This window comes from Heloderma suspectum, chromosome 4, assembly GCF_057233095.1.
Source record: "Heloderma suspectum isolate Gila_16-S chromosome 4, 16-S_ref, whole genome shotgun sequence".
Lineage (NCBI taxonomy): Eukaryota > Metazoa > Chordata > Lepidosauria > Squamata > Helodermatidae > Heloderma > Heloderma suspectum.
In genome coordinates, this window is record NC_139461.1 from 179,148,702 (window position 1) to 179,174,123 (window position 25,422).

The 25,422-nt window shown below is 44.1% G+C and overlaps 1 protein-coding gene across 1 annotated transcript in view; it reads right to left on the bottom strand.

The window, feature by feature from the left end:
- Positions 1–25,422, bottom strand: part of BRINP3 (BMP/retinoic acid inducible neural specific 3) — a 440,239-nt gene that overhangs the window by 186,731 nt on the left and 228,086 nt on the right. Inside the window, exon 3 of the mRNA XM_084848196.1 lies at positions 8,837–9,027. Within this exon, the coding sequence (XP_084704322.1) occupies positions 8,837–9,027 (191 nt within the window). The remainder of the gene's footprint in view (positions 1–8,836; positions 9,028–25,422) is intronic.

Here is a 25,422-nt window from a genome sequence, read left to right on the forward strand (position 1 = left end):
CTAGCCACACTTAGATTTTTCCAGGCTGCTTCTTCTTGTGCTCTCATCATGCTCTGGTCTTCTTCTCTCTTCCCTGGCTCTCTTTCCCTTTTTATTCCCCAAAATAGAAAGTACTGTTTCAAACATGAAGAACTGAAACTTAACTCAGGAAGATGAAACCTAACCTGGAAAATGAAACTACTCCTCTCAGGGATACCCCCTCCCTCCCAACAAAAAAACCCCCAGGCCTGTAGGCCTGGTCTGTATTCTTGTACTTCCCTCTGTAGGCCTCAAACCGTCACACATATGCATTTGCATATATGCAAACGATATGCAAATTTGTATAATCTTTTGTCCTCTTTTGGGGTAATGCATAAGTGGCCACCCTATCAATATTGCATTTCCTGTCAATATTCACATCAATTACACGTTGACCTTCTGAAAAAGGTCCTAATGGGATAAAATGAGAAATTAACACATTCCACTTTAAAAGCAGAATTTCTCTGTACATGGCCATTTGCAGTGTTACCAGATGGAGTAGTTTCAGGGGATTGCAGGCCCAGTGCCACCATGATGGATTGTCAGACAGCTGCTGGGGTCCAAGTGCCATTAGAGGGCCCATCCTGGCCTTTGCCCCCATTTTATTACTCCCACCCCTCTTTAACCTCCACCCTGGTGCTCTGGTGATGATCAGTTTCCAGTTGCCATCTTGGATTTGCCTGCAATGCCCCAGATGTTAAGTCATTCTGAACTATTCTGCATGGGAGAAAATGGCCACTGTCCAGAGGTATGGTGACAGTCATGTGTTCTTCCCCACAATGCTCTGGGAAGATTTAACTTCTGGGGTGTTGGATGGGGGTGGGGGGATGGAAGAATTAAACATAAAACCGGGCTTTGGTAGGCATCAAGATTCAGAAGGGGCCACCAATGGTGATGGTCCAAAGGATGACATTTTGCCATGGGCCTCCTCAGCCTTGGAGCCAACCCTGAAGGATTGTGTTACGATATGAATTGGAGAGGTGAGTGGGTGGGGGGACTTCATGGCAATTCCAGAACTATGCAGCATAGCTGTGGATATATTCCCATTAAAATGCCTACTTTTGAGATAGTCTTTGTCCCAGTGTGAATCAACATAAATTCATTAAAACTTCTGAGGGTCGTAATCTTCACTTTAGTGCTATGGATCAGAGGTACCATTTTCAATCAGAGAGCTAGTACACACCAATTCAGAATGGACAGTTTCTGACACAACATATTTTTACTCTGTAGCTGACAACGTAACTGTTTTTTAGTCTTTTTTATCAGCATTTTACAAAAATCTTGTAAGTTTTATACAATTGAACTGACAGTCATGGCATGCTGGGAACACAGATGTATATATTTTTGGTGAGCTTTCACTTCAGTGGGATTTTGATCTATTTGCTGCTTTCCTACCAAAAAAGAAAAAAGAAAAAAAAGAAAGAAAGAAAGAAAGAAAGAAAAGAAAAAAAGAAAAGAAAAGAAAAGAAGTTATGATGGGGCTTAAGGTATGGTTATCTTAAATGACAAAAGGAAGCTATATCTGGAAGGGACCTTTACAAAACCAGTGCTGTTATGAAGCTCATGCACCTGCCAGAGGAGAAAGGAGTGACTGTCAGTTCCTTAATATACAGTTGAGGCTTCACTTTCAGAAAATGAATTAAAGGAAAGCCATTCTTTACATAAATCAAAGGTGTTTGACAAGATTGTCCAGTGGGAAGGCTGCACAATCACAGGAATTATCTTTAATATAATCACCCACCAAGGGATAAAACAGTTTTGCTCAATTGTCACTTTTTGGTGGTGGGCAATTCTGAGCACTAATTATCGTGCCTGCTGTATAATTCCTACTCCTTCCTCTTTAGAACTCCCTGCTGGATTGTTTCCCCTGACCACCCCATCTATTATCAAAGTGATGGTATCCCCGTCCCTCCATTCCCCCCAAAAAAAAATGTTTCACACAATGGCATCATTTTTCAAAACAGCATGTTAGGATTTAGGTAGGCCATTTCCATTAATGCTAATGGGAGCCATATGGCTAGAGCTATATCTGCACTATCGTGAATATTTTTTTATCTCCCTGTGGCCATGGTTGCAGGAAGAAATGTGTACTCCACAGCAGCTCGAAAGGCTTGCTAGCTGGATGTCCTTCCAAGAACCATCCATTACAGTCATTGATTGATCCCTGACTCAAGTATAATAATGCTCCAGACACGTGCAGGATAAAACCTAAATAGCTATAAGAAAGAGGACATTGTCGAGAGTATGAAGAACCTTGTTGGATGAAACTAGGGATGGACAAACCTCACTCTGGGTTAGCTGGAGGCTTGACGAGCTGCTGCCCCCACTCGCATGGCCTGGTCCTGTTTGTCGAGCCTCTGTGCTCACCCCGCCCCCACCTGCCCAGCTACACGACACGAGCTGTCTGCGAGTGCTTGCAGCCTCCGTGCGAGTGACCATTATGGTGACTTGCTATTTTCCATGAATTCAATCTTGCGCACAATGGCTGGCACTTTCCGTCTGGCCATTGTGCATAATAAAACTTAATTTACAAAAAATAGTGAGTTGCCATTTCCACATATGATGGTTAGTCACACAGACGATGGGTGGCTGCAGGTGTGCAGCTTGGTGGGTGGGGCGACAATCCTTTCTCCCCCTCCCACCCTGGCTACTCTGAAGGCTGTGCCTTGACGGTAAGATGAGAGGGAAGCCCCTCTCATCCTCATCCTCCCATCAAGGTGCTGCCCCGCCCCCACAGCAGTTGGCCCAGTATAGGAGGGGAAGAAAGGGGCAATGCCCTTTTCTCCCCCTCCCCCCCTGGCTGCGACAAAGGCAGTGCCTTGATGGGAGGAGGATGAGATGGAAGCTCCTCTCATCTAGGGATGGCGCGGGCACCTCTTAAGGTCCACAAATCTGTCAGACCACTGGTGCCCGCACCCCCCAAGCTGTGCCCGCCAAGCTCCTCCACACTCGCTGGCCCTCCAGGCTGCAGTCGAGCCCCCCCTCTGTGATCAGTAAGCAGCCTGAAACTTACCCGGGCCTGTTTGTCTCTGTCCCAGTCACCATGTTTTTAAAAAACATGGCGATTGGCAGCTCTTGTCCGTAGACTTATATGCAAAATAGCACTGTGAAACTAGGGTATATGGGTGATCCACAGCACTTTTTGCATATAAGTCTATGGGAAGTGCTGCCAATCACCATGTTTTTTAAAAACATGGCGATCAGGACAGGGACAAACAGGCCCGGATAAGTTGAGGGCTGCTTAATGAGCACAGAGCAGGGGCTCAACGGCAGCCTGGAGGGCCAGCGAGTGCGGGGGAGAGCTCAGCTGGTGCCCATAGAACCCAAGCTGGGATGGGTTCTCACATTCCTACTCTCGTCATCCTCCTCCCATCAAGGCGCTGCCTTCATGGTAGCTGGGGTGGGAGGGGGAGAAAGGACTGTCACCTCCACCCACTGAGCAATGTGCCCGTAGCCGCCTGTCCTCTGTATGAATAGCCATCATACATAGAAAGAGTGACTCACTATTTTTTGTAAATTAAATCCTGTGCACAATGCCTGGCCGGAAAGTGCCAGCCATTGTGCACAAGATTTAATTTATGGAAAATAGCAAGTCACCATTTTTATGTATAACGGCAGTTCGCACAGAGGATGGATGGCTGCGGATGCTCGCAGGCAGGACTGGTAAGTCCCAGAGGCTCATGCAGCTCGGTGGATGGGAGCTCGGCAAGCCACATCCGGGGGGCTGAGCGGGGGAGAGTCCGACGGACTCCACCCCCTACATGGGCACTCATGACATCCCTAGATGAAGCCATGGATCCATCCAGTCTAGCAACTAGTTTGCAAAGCCAGATGCCACTGCAGAGTCCAGAAATAGGGCATGAGGGCAGCAGCAGCCCTTCTCTGTTCTATGTCCCCCAGGACTAGTATTAGGGAGCAGTAAATCCATCAAGGTTCTTGTTTTCCACCTCCAAGCTCATTCTGACCTGGGTTCACATCAGATTGCAAACGTGGTTTTGCCCCACATGGAAATTTCCATGGATGTTTTTCAAAATGTATGCATTATTTGTACACATTTCTTAAAAGTATGTATTTTAATATGCATTTTCCCATTGAGAAAAGCATTTTGGAGCACATTTTTTAATGTATGCATTGTTTGCTCACACATTTCCAATATATGGATTTAAAAACAAAACAGGGTTTTTGGCATATATGCAAAATTCATTGCAATCTTCAGAAACGTACTTTTTTTTTTTGGTCAGCAAGATGCATTCCATCCCATGTTTAGATTTAAGACATGTGAACTGGGTATTCCTGCACTAAAATGCAAACCCAAGAAATCTGTAACACATTCATATGGGCAAGAAGTGACAGATGGGTGAGAAATGTGTTGGATTTACATTTTAGTGTGGGAATACCCAATTTGCGCTTCTTAAATCTAAACATGGGATATAAAACATCTCACAGAGAAAATCCATACCTTTCTGAGGTTTGGAATTAGCTTTTTTCTTTTTTCTTTTGGTGGGCGGGGGGGGGGGGAGATGCATGCCAGAAAAGCCCGAAAAGCCCCATACAATGGAAATGTATGCACAAAGAGTGCATGCATTTAGAAAATGTGCCCCCAAATGCTTTTCTCAATGGGAAAATGCATAGTAACAATACGTACATTGTAGAAATATATTCAGAAGTGCATTAGCTCTAAACACAGGTGTTCCTTTCGCTATTATTTATTCAGTTACTTAGAGACGTTTCTTATCCTGCTCTTCAGCCAAAGGGTTCTCAGAGGCACTAATGAAAACATATAAGAAAGCACTGCAGGACTTATTCTGTGGCAGTGATGGCAGCCTTCTCTACCACCATTACAGTTGCACCGCACACAGGGTTGGCCAGCAGAGCTTTTTCAATGACATGCCTACTTTCTCTAGGATCGGGAGATCAAATGAAGCCCTCATAGTTTTGCCATGGTCAGTTTGCATTACATTTTGCAGATAAAATGGCTTGCATTTCTGCTGACTTGGATGTCATTGTTTTGACAAAATCAGGGATATAGATGCTGCCAGGATTCCATCTCATCATGTTGTTTTGGTTAGGTTTGAGCTTCTGCAGCCTGATGATGTGGACAAGTTACTTGGTGGTTTGAGACCCACCACCTATCCTTTAGATCCATGGTCTTCTTGGCTATTATAATCTGCCAGAATTGGGCTGCCCATCTGGACCTCAGAGGTGGTTAATGTCTTTCTGAGGGACAGTATGGTTTCCCCTACACTTAAGAAGACAGGCATTAAACCTTTGGGGGGCAGGCTTGTTTGTTGTTTGTTTGTGTCAAGCTAAATTTGGATCCCCTGATTTTGGAAAATTCTCATCCAATATCTAATATATTATTACTGAGTAAATTACTGGAAAAAGTGTGGCTTCTCAACTCTAGAGGATCTTGGATAATACTGATTATTTGGATCCATTTTAATATGGTTTCTGGACTGGTTTTAGCTTTGGTCATCCTAATGAATTACTTATTCCAGGAAATGAATGAGGAGAGTCTATACCTCTCAGCCTTCAATGTCACTGACCATGGTATCCTTCTGGACTGGGTCAACTAGCTGGAGCAGGAAATCGGGGCATCTTTTTCCATTGCTCCAGTCTAATCTGGGGGGATACAGCCTGGAGGTGGTGGTGTTGCGGGACTCCTGATCTGAACCATGTCTATTCATCTTTGGAGTGTCTCAGGGTTCTATCTTGTCCCATTTTTAACAACGACATGAAGCCACTGGGGAAAGTCATCTGGAGGTATGGGTTAAAGTATCTTCGGTATATGGATGACACACATCCCTACCTCTCATTTCCTCAGACTAGCCCCAGGGAGGCTATGGAAACCCTAAAGACATGTCTGGAGGCAGTTTTGAGATAGATGAGGGCAAACAAATGAAGTTAATCTAGGCTAAATGGAAGTACTGTGAGTGGGGAAACCTACCTATCTGGATGGAGGTGTGAGACTGGTGTTGGATAGGGTTGCACTTCTTCAAAGGACCAAGTGCACAGCCTGGGGGTTCTCCTGGACCGGTGCTATCTATAGAGATGCAAGTGGCATTGGTTATCAGCTTTGACTGATTCACCAGCTGTGTCTCTACGTGGAGAAACCAGACCTTCCTACAGTCATCCATGCACGGCTAACATCCAGACTAGACTACTATAACATGCTCTAAGTGGGGCTGCCTTTAAAGGCAGTTGGCAAGATTTAGCTGATGCAGGATGCAGCTGCCCAGTTGTCTGCAGGCGCTAGGCGATCACAGCATATAACACTGATTATTTACTAGCTACACTGTTTGCCTGTGTGTTTTCTGGTCCAGTTTAAAGTCCTAGTAATCACCTTTAAAGCCCTGAATGGCTAGAGACCAGGTTATTTGAAGGACTGCCTGCACCTATATGAACCTGCTGGACCCCAAGATCAGCCATCGTGGCACTCTGCACATGCCCACTGGTAAGATCAATTAGGTTGGTAGGGATGATAGAGCCTTTTCTGTGGTGGCCCTATCCTTGTGGAATACTCTACTATAGGCTCCTTTCCTGACTGATTTTTAAATGGGCATTAAAGACCTGGATGTTCCACTCTGCTTTGAAATGAGTGGATGCCTTTAGATTTTTTTTAATGTTGCTGTTCAATTTTTTATGCATTTTTGCTGCATTTTTAGTTAGCTGTACTTCATAGTTTTAAAATTTTATCTTGTAAGCCACCTTGAGGAGGCTTTGCCCAGAAAGGCAGTATAATGTTTTATCATCATCATCATCATCATCATCATCATCATCATCATCATATCATTCAAAAGTAGCTTGTAAATTGGGGGGGGGGGATGAGGCCTCCCATAATATTGTCACCTTCAATCAACTTATCTTCTCTGATGCCACTTTTAAAACCTTCAGTGCATTACAAGCTGAGTTTGATCTGTCTCGTTGTACTTGTTGGCAATTTATTCATCTTAAACATGTTGGACTCGATGGTCTTATGGGCCCCTTACAACCCTAATATTCTATTATTCTATGTATCTAAGCTTTTTTGGTCTTGAATCTTGATGCATGTGCAGCTTCTGAAACTTTATTTTTCGTATTGGACTTGGATCTTTTAGTAAATATACCTAAACTTGTAACTTATCTTCATCAGAAACTTATAGATACAAGTACAATTGATATTAATTATCTCCAAGATCTTTGGAATAATGAATTTGACTATTCTGTTCTCTTAAACCAATGGTGGGTTGCTTAAAAACAGTGAAACAAAACTATTTTGATCTTAAAATGAGGTTAATGCAACTGAAACATTTATTTAGTATTTATTAAACACCTTGTAGAATGTTGAATAAGGGCTGGTTATGGACCCCTCCTTGCTGGAGGTGTGATTTGAGTGTCCAAACACATATATGGTCTGGGCTTATCCTACAATTGTTCCATCGTGGTCTGATATTCACAAGACTGCTAATATGATTTTTCAATGATCACTGTTTGTTAAAGGTGCATTCTGTTCTCTTAGGCTATATCCCTGGTATATGGAATCTACCCTCATGTCAAGAGTCATCGATACTTTAAGCATGGGGTGTGGCTAAGATAATTACTATACAGCATTGGAAGGACAAATCCAGTCCTCATTTGCAACAGTGGATAGCTGATATTTGTTCTTTGTTGACATTTGAATTGGCTCTTTTTCAATGGAGAGGAAAGGAAGACAACGTTCAAGCAATTCTAATTTTATTGAGTTGTTCACTTTGTAAATATATTCTTCTCTCCCCCACTCCATCACCTCTCTTTACATTTTTATTTATACACTATATAGTAATATATAGATATTGGGTTTGTAGTCTGTTTATAATATAGATTATACTGTTATCTAATATTTGCAACACACTGAATTTGACATTTGGTTTTTCTCTCTCTTTTCTCTTGTTTTCGTAAGCTTAATAATACTGGATGAAAGGGTTACATAAATTATATAGTTTTACAATGTTGCCCTGTAAACTGCTGGGGAGAGCAATCCTATGGCTGCTAGACAATATCTAGACAGCCATAGGATTTTTCAGTTTCTGGGAAGTGTAGTTGTTTGACCTCCGTTTCCAGAAACCGTGCTCCCTCCCCCACCCCTTCATAGCTGGCATGGTTCTTTCCACACTGCCACCATCTCTGGCATGTAAATGGAGCGTGGAGAGGGTGACACCGGGGCATTCTCGGGGCAAGGGAGGAGGCCACGGAAGGTGTTTTCAACAGTTTCCTATCCAGTCTCCAGGCCCCTTCCCTCCCTCTTCCCCAAGCCACAGGTAGATGTGTGAAAATGCTCATCTAGCCCCAAATGCAGGGCAGATGAGGTGTAGAGCAGAGGATCTTCTCTGTTGTCCATCCACCTGGCATTGGATAGTCGGTAGCCTCTGATTTCAGAGGCTAGCGACTCTCTCAATAGGATTGTGCCTTAAGGAAGCTTTGCTTCTAAAGGCAGTCTAAAAACATTTTAAATAAATAAATGTGTACATCCCACTCTGCTTTACATAACTTATTCCCAAATTGTGCACGGGATTGCAGCCTTATAAATAGATTTTGTCTTCCATTTGATTTGCCTCTGATTAGAAGACTTCCCATTGATAACCTCCCCAAATACTAGAAATTTGTTTTTTTGTTTAAGAAGGCAAAATAGAGATTACTGCACAAATGCAACAAGAAGGGCATGAGGCTCTCTCCTGTCACAAGCAGTGATTATTATTATTATTATTATTATTATTATTATTATTATTATTATTATTATTTACACAATTAATTTATGCCTCTTGTCAAATTTAAATAGCTGGGCTGTCAAGAGTAACCTTACCTCCCAGGGTAGCTGACAGTAGAAAGTGTGTCCCATATTTCTTGATAAGGTTTTCTGTGATCTGCTGAAGAGTCGGCCTACGTCCTAGTAGTCTTATGTTTCGGAAAAATTCAGGGGCAAGAGGCAGCGGGGACCCAAGAAAGTTCTTTCTCTCAACGGCTAAGTTATTTACTTTCCAACGGCCAAATTCCCTGGAAGGCAAATAAAATAAAATAAAAATCTCATTCAAAATCGCATCATTAAAACAAATGCTTTCATTTGAAATTTACACTCCCTGGTTGTCCAGTGTGTGTGTGTGTGCGTGTGTGGTGGGGCAGTACATTACATCTAGGCTCACTTGTGATACTCAGTCATGCACTAAACCAGGGGTGGACAACTTGTGACCCCCCAGATGTTCTGGCCTACAACTCCCATCATCCCTCATCATTGGCCTATGCTGGTTAGGACTGATCGGAGTTGTAGGCCAAAACATGTGGATGGCCACGACCTGCCTACCAGACACTTAGAATAAGCAACAAGCAAACTGGAGGGATTATTCCACCACAAAATCATTGTGTGAAGAAGACAAACAAAATCTCTCTATCTCTTTATCTCTCTACTTATATGCCTAGGATGTTGTTGATACTGTTGGCTTATTTCATTCTATAAAGTGTGACTGTCATCTACAACCAACTGATTTTGTTTTGCAGGGATTACTAGTAGAAGAATATTCAATGGCTGACAGGAGTGCCTTTAATGAAAGCCTTCCCATCCCCAAACTTTCAATAAGAAAATAGTTCATCTCAGGCATGGCATGCTGCTAGAGCTGAACTAAAACTCAGTTTCTTGTGGAAGTCACCCATTTTCAGAGCCCCATGTGAAAAATAGTTGTTTATCTTTCTGATTGCTCTCACTCTCAATTGCCCTCACTGACATGATCAGGTAGCCATATCAGATCAGCTATGACTAGGGATTGGGGAGAATTTCTCCCCGAAACTTTGGGGGGCCGAGTTCCAACATGTTCGGCCCCCTGAAGTAGTTTTGGGGAGAAATTCTCTGCACCCCCCGCCCCCCGCACCCCCCCCTGGGACGGGACTTACCTTTCCCGAATGTCCCTCCCGGCGGCGGGTTCCAGCGGCGGTTCGTCAGGTCTTCGTCAGGGGCGGGGGCGGCAGCCGGTCTTTCGACCAGCTGCTGCCACCGCCATTCCAATAAAAGTAAAAAAAAAAAAAACGCCCCCGTGATAGGCTACGTGACGATTAACGTAGCCTATCACGGCTAGATTTGCAAAGTCAGCCGTGATAGGCTACGTCAATCGTCACGTAGCCTATCACGGGTGACTTTAAAAAAAAAAGCGCGTACGGCTAATGGAGGCCCCCATAGGGAGCCGCCATTCACGTTCCTTATTTGGTCGCTGTAGTCTACGTAAAGGTTATGTAGACTACGGTGAAAATAAGTTATTTTTGCCATAGTCTACGTAAAGATTTACGTAGACTACAGAGACCAAATAAGGAACGCGAATGGCAGCTCCCTATGGGGGCCGCCATTTGCGTACGCGCTTTTTCTTTTTTTTTTAAAGTCACCCGTGATAGGCTACGTGACGATTAACGTAGCCTATCACGGCTGACTTTGCAGATCTAGCCGTGATAGGCTACGTTAATCGTCACATAGCCTATCACGGGGGCGTTTTTTTTTTTAACTTTTTATTTCGCGGCCGGGCGAGGCGAGGCGCCTCCTCCCCGGCCTGAACTTCGGGGGAAGCAGCGAAGCGCCTCCCCCCCCACCGCGAAGCAAGCTGCGAGACCAGGTAAGTGGCTTTCGTGCACTCCTAGCTATGACGCATTGTGATATTTTTCTAATTCCCTGCATGATCACTCATTGGGAGAGAAAACCCATATGACCAGGCTGGAAGAAGAGGGGTAGTATCCAGGTGGAAAATGGTATCAACACCACAGCCACCGGGGGAAACAAAGACACTGAAAAGGAGCAAAGAAAGATGATGACTCACACACATTTGATTGGTGCTAATTAGCAATGTTAGGATGATTGTGATAGTACCAATTACTACTTTTGTGAATGATCACTGAGCTAATTTTGCATACATTTACCTATGTATAAATACTTGCCATCTGTGCATAACACTTCATGCAGCATCTGATGGAATAGACTGCAGCCCTACCTGAAGATGCCAGGATTGAACTTCGGACCTTCTGCATAGGGATGTCAGAGAAATCCCTCCAGGGGGTAGAGCTCGATGAGCTTCCATTGATTCAGCCCCCGGGACTTTGGTCCATTTTCATCCTGTGGAGCCTGACTCACTCTGCAGCAAGTTGGGCAAGTTTGCATTTTTTCCATATTTTTAATTTGAGCAAATTACAGCCTCAATTTGTGCAACCAGCGCCTGAAATTTACACGAGTCACGCAAATTGCACCCCAAATTTATGCAAATCCTTCGGGGGGGGGGAAGCCATGGATCAGCCCACAAATGCAAGCCAAGCCAGGGACCCTGTGGAGCTCCGTTGAGCCAAAAGTAAGACAGAGTTCCACGCAACAGACATCCCTACTTCTACATGCAAAGCATGTGCTCCACCACTACGCTACAGCCCCTTTTCATCGATAACATGTAAATTCGTGTCTCACGCACCAGCAACATCAACAGCAGCAACATTTATACGAGTGCTGAAATGTCAATGAGTACAGAACCTTTAATGCCCCATCTGCAGCTCTGAAATAGTACAGCTCAGCAACAAATGCATCTTGTGGGTCTTCAGTGTAAAAATATATTTCACTTCCAGCTTGTAGCAGCTGAATAAGTGGGAGCTGTGTATACATACAGAAATCACCTGGGAGATCTGCCCTAAAAACATCTATGTGGGACAAGATGGTGGTTTCTTCAGTGCCTCCAAATGTTACATAATAACACTCAATATGGATTTTTATCAAATTTAGCTCATTACATAGGATGCTCACGTATATTTTATACTACTATGACTTTTATCAGCCTTTAGGTTTTCTTTTGAAAGAAAAGCAGGGCCAATCAAACACCTCTGTACAGACAAGAGTGTGGAGAGAAAAAAATAAGCCCCGAAAGCACATTTGTGAAACCACCCTTCATTTTGACTTTTGACTCCCTCATTTTGCATTATAGTAACGTTCGCAGTGCAGATCCTTAAATGTAGGCAGTTTTTGATTACCACTGAAAATAAATTATTCTAGAGGCTGTATTAAACTAACAAGAATGACAGCTCCTATTCGCTACTCCAAAATATATTGGTGGTTGCAATGAAAGCAAACAAGTCAATTAAGTTGTAATAAGCACATCTTTTATTCATTAACTTACCAATTAAGATGCGGCTAAGAGTTATTAAGAAAAGGACACATTGTCCTCAAACCTAATCAAGGGACCATTCTTGTTGCAAAACATCTGTGGAATCCGCACTTTGATGAGGCATTCCAACAGTTATGCCATTAGTTTTGAGGAAAACTCAGAGTCCACTTTGTGTTTACTATAGGGAGATAACATAAGGTCTTCTGTTCATTTCTCAGTCTTAGAAGACAAGGCGTTTACCACAGAAACTGATCACATTGACTGTTTTTCTGTAACACCACACAGAGGGATGTTTCATACCTAACCCAACCCAACCTACACCTAAGGAGACAGGCCTGAGAAAGAGACACCCGTCCACTTGTTTGCTTCACTGTACAATTTCAGAGTCAGTTTCTTGGACCTCTAATTCTAAGCGGAATACCTGATGCATTGTCTTCTGCTTGCTGGTCCCCAGACTGTGTTTGAGCACTTCCCATGCTCAGTGAACAGCAAACACTCACCCCAGCAGCCTTGTTGAGCTCCACAGTCCCCATTTGTTTTGAAAAATAAAATGGCGATCGCAAAAATGTGCATGTTTTCATATGCATGAGAATTTGTATTTTGTGAATGTGCGTATTTACACAAACATGCACATTTGCAAAAATATGCATTTTTGCACTTGCTCAAATATGCACATTTTTGCGATTGCCATTTTATTTCTAGAAAAATGTCAACCACAAAGCTTGACAAGGCCACCAGGGTGAGTGCAGGCTATTCACTGAGTGTGGGCAGGGGCTTGGCGAGTGGGGCTCAGGGGTGCTGGCAGGGTCAGTTCCACTGGATTCCCAGACTGAATCAGGCACCCGCACTATCCCTATCTTCTTCCATACGTACACTTCCCTTACGGGCCAAGGTTATCAAATCAGGCTCTGCTCTCTACGCCCTGGCCTTTGGAGGTAAGGCTAGCAAGTATTGCGAGCAGGGGCTTTTCAGTTACCGTACCCACTCTGTGGAATTTGTTTAGGTTGGCCACATATATATCACCAAAAAAGAGGAAATGGTTCACCAACAAAGAGGATGCTGGTTTGCATAACATTTGTATATGACAATTCATATGTATAGAAATATAGGTGGAAATTTAGAAATAATAACTATAATTTAGAACTAGTACTGTGCTGAAAATTTATCCCACAAAAACAAAATATGAAAAAAAGTTCCTGCAATTCGGAGAAAAGCCTGCAGCTTGGCTCCCAAATGCAGATCGAACTGTACATGCTGTCAAGTAAAAAAAGAACCGGATTTACCAGCAACAGACATCCCTACTCAATATACAGGCTGCTGCATTCTGGGTCAGCTGTAGCAGGGCTGGTGTCAAGGGCTGGCCTGGTTGAGCACTTGCTGAAGGCCCTAACCCCAGTAGAGGGCCTCCTGACAAGAGCCCTCTGGACCTACTCCCCCTCTGACACCCCTGCAACTTGCTTGTTCACCTGCCTCTCACTCTGGCCCAGTAGATGCCACTGCCTATTTGCTCATTGTCTCACAATCAAGCCAGTGGTAGTGATGAAGAAGAGGTGCAGCAGGAGCAACTAGCAACAGCTGTAAGAAGGTAGATTCATGGAGGGAGGGAGGCCAACTGAGAAGGCCTTGTCCAAGAGCCCTCCCAAACCTTGAGCTGGCACTGAGCTGTAGCTTCAAAACAGTATCCCAGGGCAGCTTCAGGTAGAACAGATTACAGTAGCCAATCCTTGAGGTTTCAGTTCAGAAATTTGATAGTTGTATTCTGATATTTTGGAAGCTATATGTGTGAGAAACGTGTCTGGCAGGTGCTACCACCATGCTTGAATGTCTCCCTGATGGGCACTGCTCTTTAGTACAGGAACTGACTTAGGCCAGGAAATGTTAACCCTACTGAAGAAGCTAAGAGATTGGAGAATTGATGGCTCAATGAGCCTTAGTTGGAGCAAGGGACTTCAAATTGGGAAGTGTACCTTTTTCAATGAGAATGTTAGGTAAAATTGGTTGCAGAAGACTTTAATACCCATAACCCTAGTACAATCTGCTTTCCACACCTGAGGTTTGTTCACGTGTGTTCACGCTCCTGTGGTTACCTGCAAAACGTTCCTGCCAATGCTGGTGGTTCATGTAACAAGGTTGATATGGAGCTGAGCTGTTTCAATTGCATTCTCACTCCATTTTGAGACGTATTTTTTAGGGGTGCATGAAAGTCACTTACCTGGTCTCGCAGCTTGCTTCGTGGTGGGGGGGAGGCGCTTCGCTGCTCCCCCCGAAGTTCAGGCTGGGGGGGAGGCTTCCCTCCTCGCCCGGCTGAAATTCAGGCCGGGGGGGGAGGCTTCCCGCCTTGCCCGGCCAAAATTAAGGCCGGGGAGAAGCGCCCCGTCTCCCCAGCCGCGAACTTCAAAAGAAAAAAAAAACGCCCCTGTGATAGGCTACGTAACGATTAACGTAGCCTATCACGGCTAGATCTGCAAAGTCAGCCGTGATAGGCTACATTAATCGTCACATAGCCTATCACGGGTGACTTTGAAAAAAAAAAAAAGCGCGTACGCAAATGGCGGCCCCCATAGGGAGCCGCCATTCGCGTTCCTTATTTGGTCCCTGTAGTCTATGTAAAGATTTACGTAGACTACGGCGAAAATAAGGGCAATGCTTTTTGCATTGTCCTTATTTTCGCCGTAGTCTACGTAAATCTTTACGTAGACTACAGGGACCAAATAAGGAACGCGAATGGCGGCTCCCTATGGGGGCCGCCATTAGCCGTACGTGCTTTTTTTTTTTTTCCAAAGTCACCCGTGATAGGCTACGTGACGATTAACGTAGCCTATCACGGCTGACTTTGCAAATCTAGCCGTGATAGGCTACGTTAATCATTACGTAGCCTATCAGAGGGGCGTGTTTTTTTTTTTTTACTTTGCTTGTAATGGCGGCGGCGGCAGCCGGTCGAAAGACCATCTGCCGCCCCCGCCCCTGACGAAGACCTGCCGAACCGCTGCCGGGACCTGCCGCCGGGAGGGACATTCGTGAAAGGTAAGTCCCATCCCGGGGGGGCAGGGGGCGGGGGGGTGGAGAAGTTCTCCCCGAACAACCTTTGGAGGACCGAATGCGTTGGCACTCGGCCCCCCGAAGTTTCGGGGAGAAATTCTCCCCCATCCCTAGTATTTTTATTTTGACAGCTCCATCAAAACATTTCTCTATTTTTGTCCAAGCTTTAGATACCAAGCACTACTCAGCTAGAGAGTTGTACATGAGACTCAAACTGAAGCTGAATCTTGACAAGATGGAAGCTCTGTGGATTGGTGGTTCCCGAGTCCAGGAATTGGGTAAGCAACCTGTCCTGGATGGGGTTGCACTCCCCCTGAAGGACCAGGTGTGTAGCACACTGTTTTAACTATTTTATTGGTTTAGATTTTAATTGGTATTAACCTGTTTAATTGTTTAATATGTTTTTAGCTGTTTAAACTATTTATTGTTTTATACTGCTTAAATTGATTTTATCTGTATGCTGCCCTGAGATCTTAACGATATAGGTTGGGATACAAATGTTTTTAAATAAATAAATAAATAAATAAATATTTGTTATGCCTCCAGGGAGGTATGAAATCCCTAAGCTAGTCCATAGGACACAGCTTGGGGAAGCCGCTGAGCCTTGAGAAAAGGGTACTTTGCACTGCAGCCCCTGAACTAGTGCACCAAGACCAAGCTGTATGAAGCTCCTTGATCCATTTGATCAAAAGCTCATGTAGGGTCCCTTCATACACCTTGTGGATTTCTCTCCACTTTGCACATCTGTAGTTGCAAATCAAATCGGCACACTGCTGCCAATTGCTAGCATGGACATATGGTGCACTAATGCTGCATGTGATTGAACTGGCACATCAGGGACAGGAAATAAAACATTACCACCCGCATGTGGGACCTGCAATAACATGTTGCAGTGTGGAGTGCTGCTGTTCAGGATGTTAGCCACTCCATTACAGTTTCCCTCCCCCCAGGTTTTCCATACCCCCCCCAAACAGTCAGTCAACATGCTCACTCCTCATTGGGCTGTATTGTGTTCCCTCCCACTTAGGCTTTGTTTCCTAAAGATTTTTGTACTTAGGCAAACTTCGGGCTTTCTGTCTGATATCACCCCCTGTGCATGGATCATGCTATTTGGGCTGCATAAGGGCCGACAATAGGAGTTCTCCTTAATATAATAGCAGCCTTCCCAACCTTGTGGTCTCCAGATGTTTTGAACTACAACTCACAGCATTCCTGACAATTGGCCAATACTGGCTGGGGCTGATGGGAGTTAAAGTACAAAACATTCGGAGGGAGCCAGGATGGGTGAGGCTGGTCTATAGGATGTGTGGATAGCCAGCATGCACAAGGACTTCATGGTGTTGACCAAGGGCTGATGAGAACTTTTCATTCAGCCCCAGGTGACCATAAATAATAGACTGCATCTACAGTAGGCTGTATATAAGGATGGCATATGGATGACACTAAATAAGGAAAATAACATTTTACTGAACAACTAAAACAATTAGTCTATATTTGTGCATCACTTTATTTATTTATTTATTTATTTATTATTTAAAACATTTGTATTCCACCCTATATCATTAAGATCTCAGGGCAGTGTGCAGATAAAATCAATTTAAACAGGATAGAAAAATAAATAATTTAAATAGCTAAAATATATTAAATTATTAAGCTAGCTAATACCGATTAAAAATAAAAACAATAAAACAGTTAAAACAGTGTGTAAACTCAGGGAATCCGACTAGCCCTCAAAGGCTTTGGTAAAAAGCCGTGTTTTAACTTGACGCCAAAATGAAACCAGTGTCTGCACCAAGGGGAGTTCATTCCACAACTGGGGTGACACAGCAGAAAAAGCCCTCTCCCACGTGCCACTGTAGTATATGTCTTGCACTGGTGGGATGCAGAGGAGGGCTCCTCCAACAGATCTCAATCCTTGGGCAGGCATACATAGGGGGAGGCACTCCGAATATCGAGGTCCCAAGTGGCTTAGGGCTTTAAATGTCATCACTAGCACTTTGAATGCTGACCAGAAATGTATAGGGATGTCAGAGAATTCTGCCACGGACTCCAGTGATGCCAGATTCTTTAGAATCTGCCCCCCCAGAGTCCATGGCAGAAGGGCCTCCCCCCCCGCCACCCCGCGGAATCCCCCCGGGATAGAGTCTACCTGGTGGCAGATGCGGCTCCAGCAGCAGATGCAGCAGTGGAGGCGGAGGTAGTGGCTCCTCTTCCAGCCACTGCCAGGCTGCTGCGGCCGCAAGTGGTGGCTGTCGTAGTGGCCGCCATTTGCGTGGCTGCCTTTTGCCGTGATAGGCTATGTAAATACTTTCGTAGCCTATTACAGCAAAGAGGAGGGGCACAAATGGTGTAGCAGCTGCCATCTGCGTCCCTGCCTTTTGTCATGATAGGCTACATAAATATTATCATGGCTTGCCAGGGACACAAATGGTGGAATGGAGCCGCCGGCGAGGAGGATTCAGCTCCACAATGATCCGGCGGGAGGTGGAGCTGAGTGGGAACATTCTGCCATGGACTCCGGAGGCCGAATTCCCTGGAATTCGGCCTCATTGGAGTCCGTGGCAGAATTCTCCATCATCCCTAGTGTTATGTGATCTTTATGTGATATTCCAGTCAACAGTCTAGCTGCTGCATTTTGCACTAGCTGCAACTTCCTAGTTGTCTTTACCCTTGAATATGTAAACAGAAGGCTAACATGGTTATACTATAATACATTTTACACAATGCAATTATTTATGCTGCCTCGTCTCCATTCCTATAGTTCATATGGGCTTTTCTACATGAAGCTTTTAACCCACACCTTTACCGAGGCTTCTGCTTCCAGATTCTTTGCGGGATTAAGATCAGCTCCTTTACACATTTCTTTCTCTGCCTTTCTATATGTTCCATTATACAACCAGTAGGTGGCACTGTGGTATAGTGGAATTGCACACTTACATGAGATTTCTATGGCATTATAGGGGCTGTTCAGGAAAAAAATACCACGCTTTCCCCATTGAAAACAACAACAAACACGCGGTAATCATCGCAAAGCACAGGTGAGGCCTTGGTGGATGACGACATCATGTAAAAGACCTGCAAAGTATCATAAATGAGCAATCACGAGCACACACCTCATGTAGAAAGGCTTTATATGAGCTACAGTTCATATAGTTCTCAGTTGTCCCCCTAAGGGGGCTTGCCTGGTGCCTATATTGTTATATTTTCAGTGCCAGATAAAGACATTTCTTTTCTTCCAGACGTTTTAGAGATTTGCTTTTTAAGAGTACATGGCTGTTTTTTATATATACTGTGCTGTTGTTTAATGTTACATTGCATTGCATTGTATTATTTTAATCATTTGTATTGTAGGTTATTCTTTGAACCATTTGTAATCTGTCCAGAGAACATTTGTTATTCAGCAGATTAAAAGTACAACAAATAAATAATTAAATAAAATGCCAAACAAAGCCCTGAGTATAGACAAAATATATATTGAGAGTTGTGCCTGTATGTGTAGAATGAAGTTGTGAGAACAATTATGCAATAAGCACTACTGAGTGTCATTAGCAATAGCCTCATTATGTCTGAAGAGTGATATTAATGCTAGCAAGTACCAATATTAATCAAAAGCAGTTCTGGATGATTTAGAGCAGAGATTGTCTGGAAAAAAATTGTTTGCTACACGCCTATGAAGGCTCAGAGTTTCTAACTAGAGCTGTACTAAATGTTTGCATGGAAAGATAGTTGGCCATTTCCTCAAAAAGGATGCTTATGTGAGCCGAAACCAATGTTTGTTGGCCAGTGGAACAGAAACCACTGGCAGAATGGATCACCTCCCACATATGCCCAAAATCTGCTCCAGAGGGTGGAGGGGGAAAGAGAGGAACGGCAAGTCATGTTGCATGAGTGGAGGTCCATTTGCTTAAAAATTGGATGTAGCCCATCTTTAGGCTTTGTTTATATGCACATTAATTTCAACATAATCAATTAACTAATCAATTAACTTACAGATGACTAATGAGCTAAACACTCTTTAATTGGATGATGGCCTTAATCAGAACAAATTTCACAAGTTTACATGCAAACAGTGAGTATGGAATATTCTGGAAGTAAGTACTAGATATAAAATAAACTCCATCAGCAGAAATTTCATTTTATGATACCCACGAAATCTTTCCTATGATAGGGTTCCTTACTGCAACCATCACCCACATCTTCAAAGAGATAGATGTTACAGATCCAGAGAAGCTATTGGTTAATTTAATTACAATGCCATGAAGTTTGCCATTGATTGCAGAAAGCACAGGACTTCAACAGAATTAATTACACTTGATAATGGTATCAGAATAAAATGAGTTTTTGGAGGTAATCAAGCGCTGTAACACAGAGCAATATACTGTTCATGACAAGTATTTTGTATGGTGGAAGGCACTCTGGATAAAGGAAGAAAAAATAATGATCCCCATTAAGTGAAGGAGAGCAGTCTAATAATGGTATGAAGGAGGCCATTATAATTCTTGAAAACATGTCAATGCTATGAACATATGTTCCAGTGCTTAGACATTTCTATTGGCCATGTAAGATATAGAGCTGAATTAAGCATTGCCATTCCAGTCCATTTATGTGCTATGGGAACAAGATTTCCCTTGTCCATGAGGGCTGTCCCTCATGGACAAACATACATTACTTTAAATGTATGTCTAGTAGGGATGGCGGAGAATTTCTCCCCGAAACTTTGGGGGGCCGAGCGCCAACGTGTTCAGCCCCCCAAACAAGTTTCGGGGAGAAATCTCCGCACCCCCCCACCCCCCGCACCCCCCCCCCCGGGACGGGACTTACCTTTGCCGAATGTCCCTCCCGGCGGCGGGTCCGGCCGGCGGTTCGGCGGGTGTTCGTCCTGGGCAGGGGTGGCAGCTGATCTTTCGACCGGCTGCCGCCGCCGCCATTGCAATAAAAGAAAAAAAAAACACCCCCGTGATAGGCTACGTGACGATTAACGTAGCCTATCACGGCTAGATTTGCAAAGTCAGCTGTGATAGGCTACGTCAATCGTCACGTAGCCTATCACGGGTGACTTTAAAAAAAAAGGGCGTACGGATAATGGCGGCCCCCATAGGGAGCCGCCATTCCCGTTCCTTATTTGGTTGCTGTAGTCTACGTAAAGATTTACGTAGACTACAGCGACCAAATAAGGAACGCGAATGGCGGCTCCCTATGGGGGCCGCCATTAGCATACGCGCTTTTTTTTTTTTTAAGTCACCCGTGATAGGCTACGTGACGATTTACGTAGCCTATCACGGCTGACTTTGCAGATCTAGCCGTGATAGGCTACATTAATCGTCACGTAGCCTATCACGGGGGCGTTTTTTTTTGTTTTTTTTTAACGTTTGAGTTCGCGGCCGGGCGAGGCGGGAAGCCTCCTCCCTAGCCTGAATTTCGGCCGGGCGAGGCGGGAAGCCTCCCCCCTGGCCTGAATTTTGGCCGGGTGAGGCGGGAAGCCTCCCCCCCAGCCTGAACTTCGCGGGGGGAGCAGCGAAGCGCCTCCCCCCCACCGCGAACAAGCTTCGATGACAGGTAAGTCACTTTCGTCCGCCCCTAATGTCTAGCAGCTACATCTTGTTTTTACATTTTTACTCCAGGTGTGCAAGGGCCCCCCAGTCCAAAACCTGACCCTAGCCTGGGGACAGGGGGCATTTTGAGATCATGATTAGACCCCCCAAGGCTACTCTAGAGTAAAAATGTAAAGAAGACATAGCTGCTAGACACATATTTAAAGTAATGTCTGTTTTGGCACCCATTCACTTCAACTAAGATTCCACATGTGAGTTGCTGCCCCTTCATTGAAGAGACTCTTCATGTATCGTAGCACACATAACACTTCAACCATAACTATGGTCCAGGGCTGGTCATAATGAGCACATCACATCTGTGCACATCGGTTTCCAGTTAGGCTCTGGGTACAGGGCTGAGTGCAAAATATCTCTTATGAAGCGTCCCTTCATGTTGGAGCAATGGTTCTGAGCTTCCCCCATGACCCCTTAGTCTACAGATAGGCGTATAGAAAAGAAGTGCTGTTTTTGACCTTTAAAGCCTTAAACGGTTTGGGACCAAGTTACTTGGACCGTCTTCACCAATATCAGCCTGCTCACACATTAAGATCAGAAAAAGAGGGCCTTCTCATTTGCTCACCCGTGGGAGCAGTCAGGTGGGTGATCACACGTGAGAGGGCCTTCTCTGCAGCAGCCCCACACCTTTGGAACAAGTTGCCATTGGAAAACTGCCATGCTCTGTCACTGCAGGCTTTTAAGAAGGCCTTGAAAGCATATTACTTTACTATGGCCTTCTCTTGATATGACTGTTGTTGTTGTGGCTGTTACTGCTGTTGTTATTGTTGTTGCTGGTTTTATTGTTGGCTTTTAGTGTTGTTTTTATTGTTTGTATGTTTTTATCGCTTTTAATATTTTAACTGTTTTTTTGTGTATTTTATTGCTGTAAGTCGCCTTGGGAGGGCTTCTGCCCTGAAAGGCAGCCAAGAAATTTTTTAAATAAAATAAAGATCTTTTCATCTCACTGGCCTAGTTCGCAGGGAATGGTAACCATGGTAACCAAGGAGGCTGGCTCATTACCATGAATGAGCTAGCATCCTAGGTCACACGGCTCGACTGTTCCCACTTGGCTCGTGCAGTAAGTGAAGTGCTTGGCTCAGTTAATTAGTTGCTCATGGGTTAGCATGTGTTTGTTAACCATGGTCATGTCTATTTTGGCCTTCATAACTAAATTGAGAGCTGGTGCAGTACTTTTAAGTTGTTGTATAGACTCACTCCCATTGAATGAACCACTGCATTCTGAACCACATGAATTATGTACAAAGGTAGCCCTCCACCCTGTAGATCTGGGGTCCCCAACATGGTGCCCATAGGCACCAGTGTGCCCATGAAAGTCTCTGTTGGAGCCTACCAGACTCCCGACTTTCCTATTTTTTTTCTTTCTTTTTTTACATGAGGCATTTATTGTGCACTCGACATTCCTTTCTCATGGTTGTTTATGGATTCTTTACATGACATTGTGATCCCCCACTTTCGCTTCTGTTTTTTAGTAGCACTTTCCCATTTTTGTTTGTTTGTTTTTTAGTGTGGGGAAAATTGAGTATTATTTGTGAAACCAAAAGAAAACATATTTTCCTACTTGTGCAAATGTGATATCCTACTGTACAAGAGTGCCACCTAGAGGTTATGTCATGGAAAAGCAGGGAAGGAAACACTCTTCGTGTAGTGCTCAGATCTCAATTCTGTGATGAAACCAAAAGTAGATACAGTGGATTAACAATCTTGTGTAGAAAAATTCTTTATTTCTTAAGATTTTTAAAATCTGTCATACTGCAAAGTGAAACTTTATTTGGATTCAAAAGAGTGGTTTTGTGCTCTGGCATTCTGACGCCACCTCTCTGCCTTAGGTTCTTGGGCAAATTATTCTCAGTTTAGTCTCACCACTTTGCCCTCTGGGAAATAAGTGTTTTGTGACTGGCCATCCCCACCATGGCAGCCATTTATGAATAGGCAAGGCCCTCCATGGCATTCATTTTGTGAGAGCACCCACAACACTCTCTCACAATTCCATAAGTGCTGACTAACTCCCCCCCCCCAAAGTTGGAGACCCCTGCAAGTAGACTGCCTTACTTTCTACCCTGGAGGCTACCAAGGCATGTATCACAACACATGTATAGTAGGGATGGACAACTTGGTCTATTTCTGGTCTATTACCTTAAGATTATCCTCAGCGGCCCTTCTCTGTGAGCCCCTGACAAAGGAAGTGAGGCAGGTGGCTACTAGGAGGAGGGCTTTTTCTGCTGTGGCACCCTGGCTCTGGAATGAGCTCCCTAGTGAGGTTCTCCTGGCACCTACATTCTATTCCTTTCGGCGCCAGGTGAAGACCTTTTTATTTTCCCAGGCATGTTAGCATTTTAGCTTTCTAGTCTTTTAGCTTTGCTGTTTTAAATCTCTATTTTAAATTCCTGCACTGCTGCTAGGATTTATTGTGGTTGCATTGTTATATTGTGGTTTTAATGTTCTATATATTTTACATTGATAGAAAAAAAAATGTAAAATACAACATTCCCCTTTATGGATCACTGCCTTGTTGTGGCGAAGGGGCTTGCGTAACTCAGTGAAGCCATAAGCTATGCTGTGTACGGCCACCCAAGACGGACAGGTCATGGCAGAGAGTTCTGACAAAATGTGGTCCACTGGAGAAGGAAATGGCAACCCACTCCAGTATTCTTGCCAAGAAAACCCCATGGAACGTATCACAAGGCTAAAAGAGATGACGCCGGAAGATGAGCCCCTCAGGTCGGAAGGTGTCCAATATACTACTGGGGAAGAGCAGAGGGTATTTCCAAGTAGCGCCAGAAAGAGTGAAGCAGCTGGGCCAAAGCCGAAAGGACACTCAGCTGTGGATGTGTCTGGTGGTGAAAAGAAAATCCGATGCTGTAAAGAACAATATTGTTTAGGAAAATGGAATGTTAGATCAATGAATCAAGGTAAGCTGGAGGTGGTCAAACATGAGATGGCAAGATTGAACATCGACATCTTGGGAATCAGCAAACTAAAATGGACAGGAATGGGCGAATTTAATTCAGGTGACCATCATATCTACTATTGTGGCCAAGAATCCCTTGGAAGAATGGAGTAGCACTCATAGTCAACAAAAGGGTGGGAAAAACAGTACCGGGGTACAATCTCAAAAATGATAGAATGATCTCAGTACGAATCCAAGGCAAACCATTCAACATCACAGTAATTCAAGTCTATGCCCCAACCACTGATGCCGAAGAAGCTGAGGTTGATCGGTTCTATGAAGACCTCCAACACCTTCTAGAACTAACACCAAAAAAAGATGTCCTCTTCATCATAGGGGACTGGAATGCTAAAGTAGGAAGTCAAGAAATCACCGGGATAACAGGCAGGCATGGCCTTGGTGTACAAAATGAAGCAGGACAAAAGCTAATAGAGTTTTGCCAAGAGAACATGCTGATCATAGCAAACACTCTTTTCCAACAGCACAAGAGACGACTCTACACATGGACATCACCAGATGGTCAATATCGAAATCAGATTGATTATGTCCTTTGCAGCCAAACATGGAGAAGCTCCATATAGTCAGTCAAAACAAGACCTGCAGCTGACTGTGGCTCCGATCATGAGCTGCTTCTTGCAAAATTTCGGCTGAAATTGAAGAACATCGGGAAAACCACTAAACGATTCAGGTATGGCCTAAATCATATCCCTTATGAATATACAGTGGAGGTGAGGAATAGATTTCAGGGATTAGACCTGATAGACAGAATGCCTGAGGAACTATGGACAGAGGTCCGTAACATTGTTCAGGAGGCAGCAACGAAATCCATCCCAAAGAAAAAGAAATGCAAGAAAGACAAGTGGCTGTCTGATGAGGCTTTACAAGTAGCTGAGGAAAGAAGGGAAGCAAAAAGCAAGGGAGAAAGGGGAAGATATATCCAACTGAATGCAGAGTTCCAGAGAATAGCAAGGAGAGACAAGAAGGCCTTCTTAAATGAACAATGCAAGGAAATTGAGGAAAACAACAGAATGGGAAAGACTAGAGATCTCTTCAAGAAAATTGGAGATCTCAAGGGAACGTTTTGTGCAAAGACAGGCGTGATAAAGGACAAAGAAGGCAGGGACCTCACAGAAGCAGATGAGATTAAGAACAGGTGGAAAGAATACACAGAAGAACTATACAGGAAAGATCTTAATGTCCTTGATAGCCGTGATAGTGCGGTCACTGAACTTGAGCCGGACATCCTCGAGAGTGAAGTCAAGTGGGCCTTAGGAAGCATTAGTAACAACAAAGCTAGTGGAGATGACAGTATTCCAGCTGAGCTATTTAAGATCCTAAAAGATGATGCTGTTAAAGTGCTGCACTCAATATGCCAACAAATTTGGAACACTCAACAATGGCCGCAAGACTGGAAAAGGTCAGTTTACATTCCAATTCCAAAGAAGGGCAACGCCAAAGAGTGTTCAAACTACCGCACAATTGCGTTCATTTCACATGCCAGCAAGGTGATGCTCAAAATCCTACAAGCTAGGCTTCAGCAGTATGCGACCCGAGAACTACCGGAAGTACAAGCTGGGTTTAGAAGAGGCAGAGGAACTAGAGATCAAATCGCCAACATTTGCTGCATCATGGAGAAAGCAAGAGAATTCCAGAAAAACGTCTATTTCTGCTTCATTGACTATGC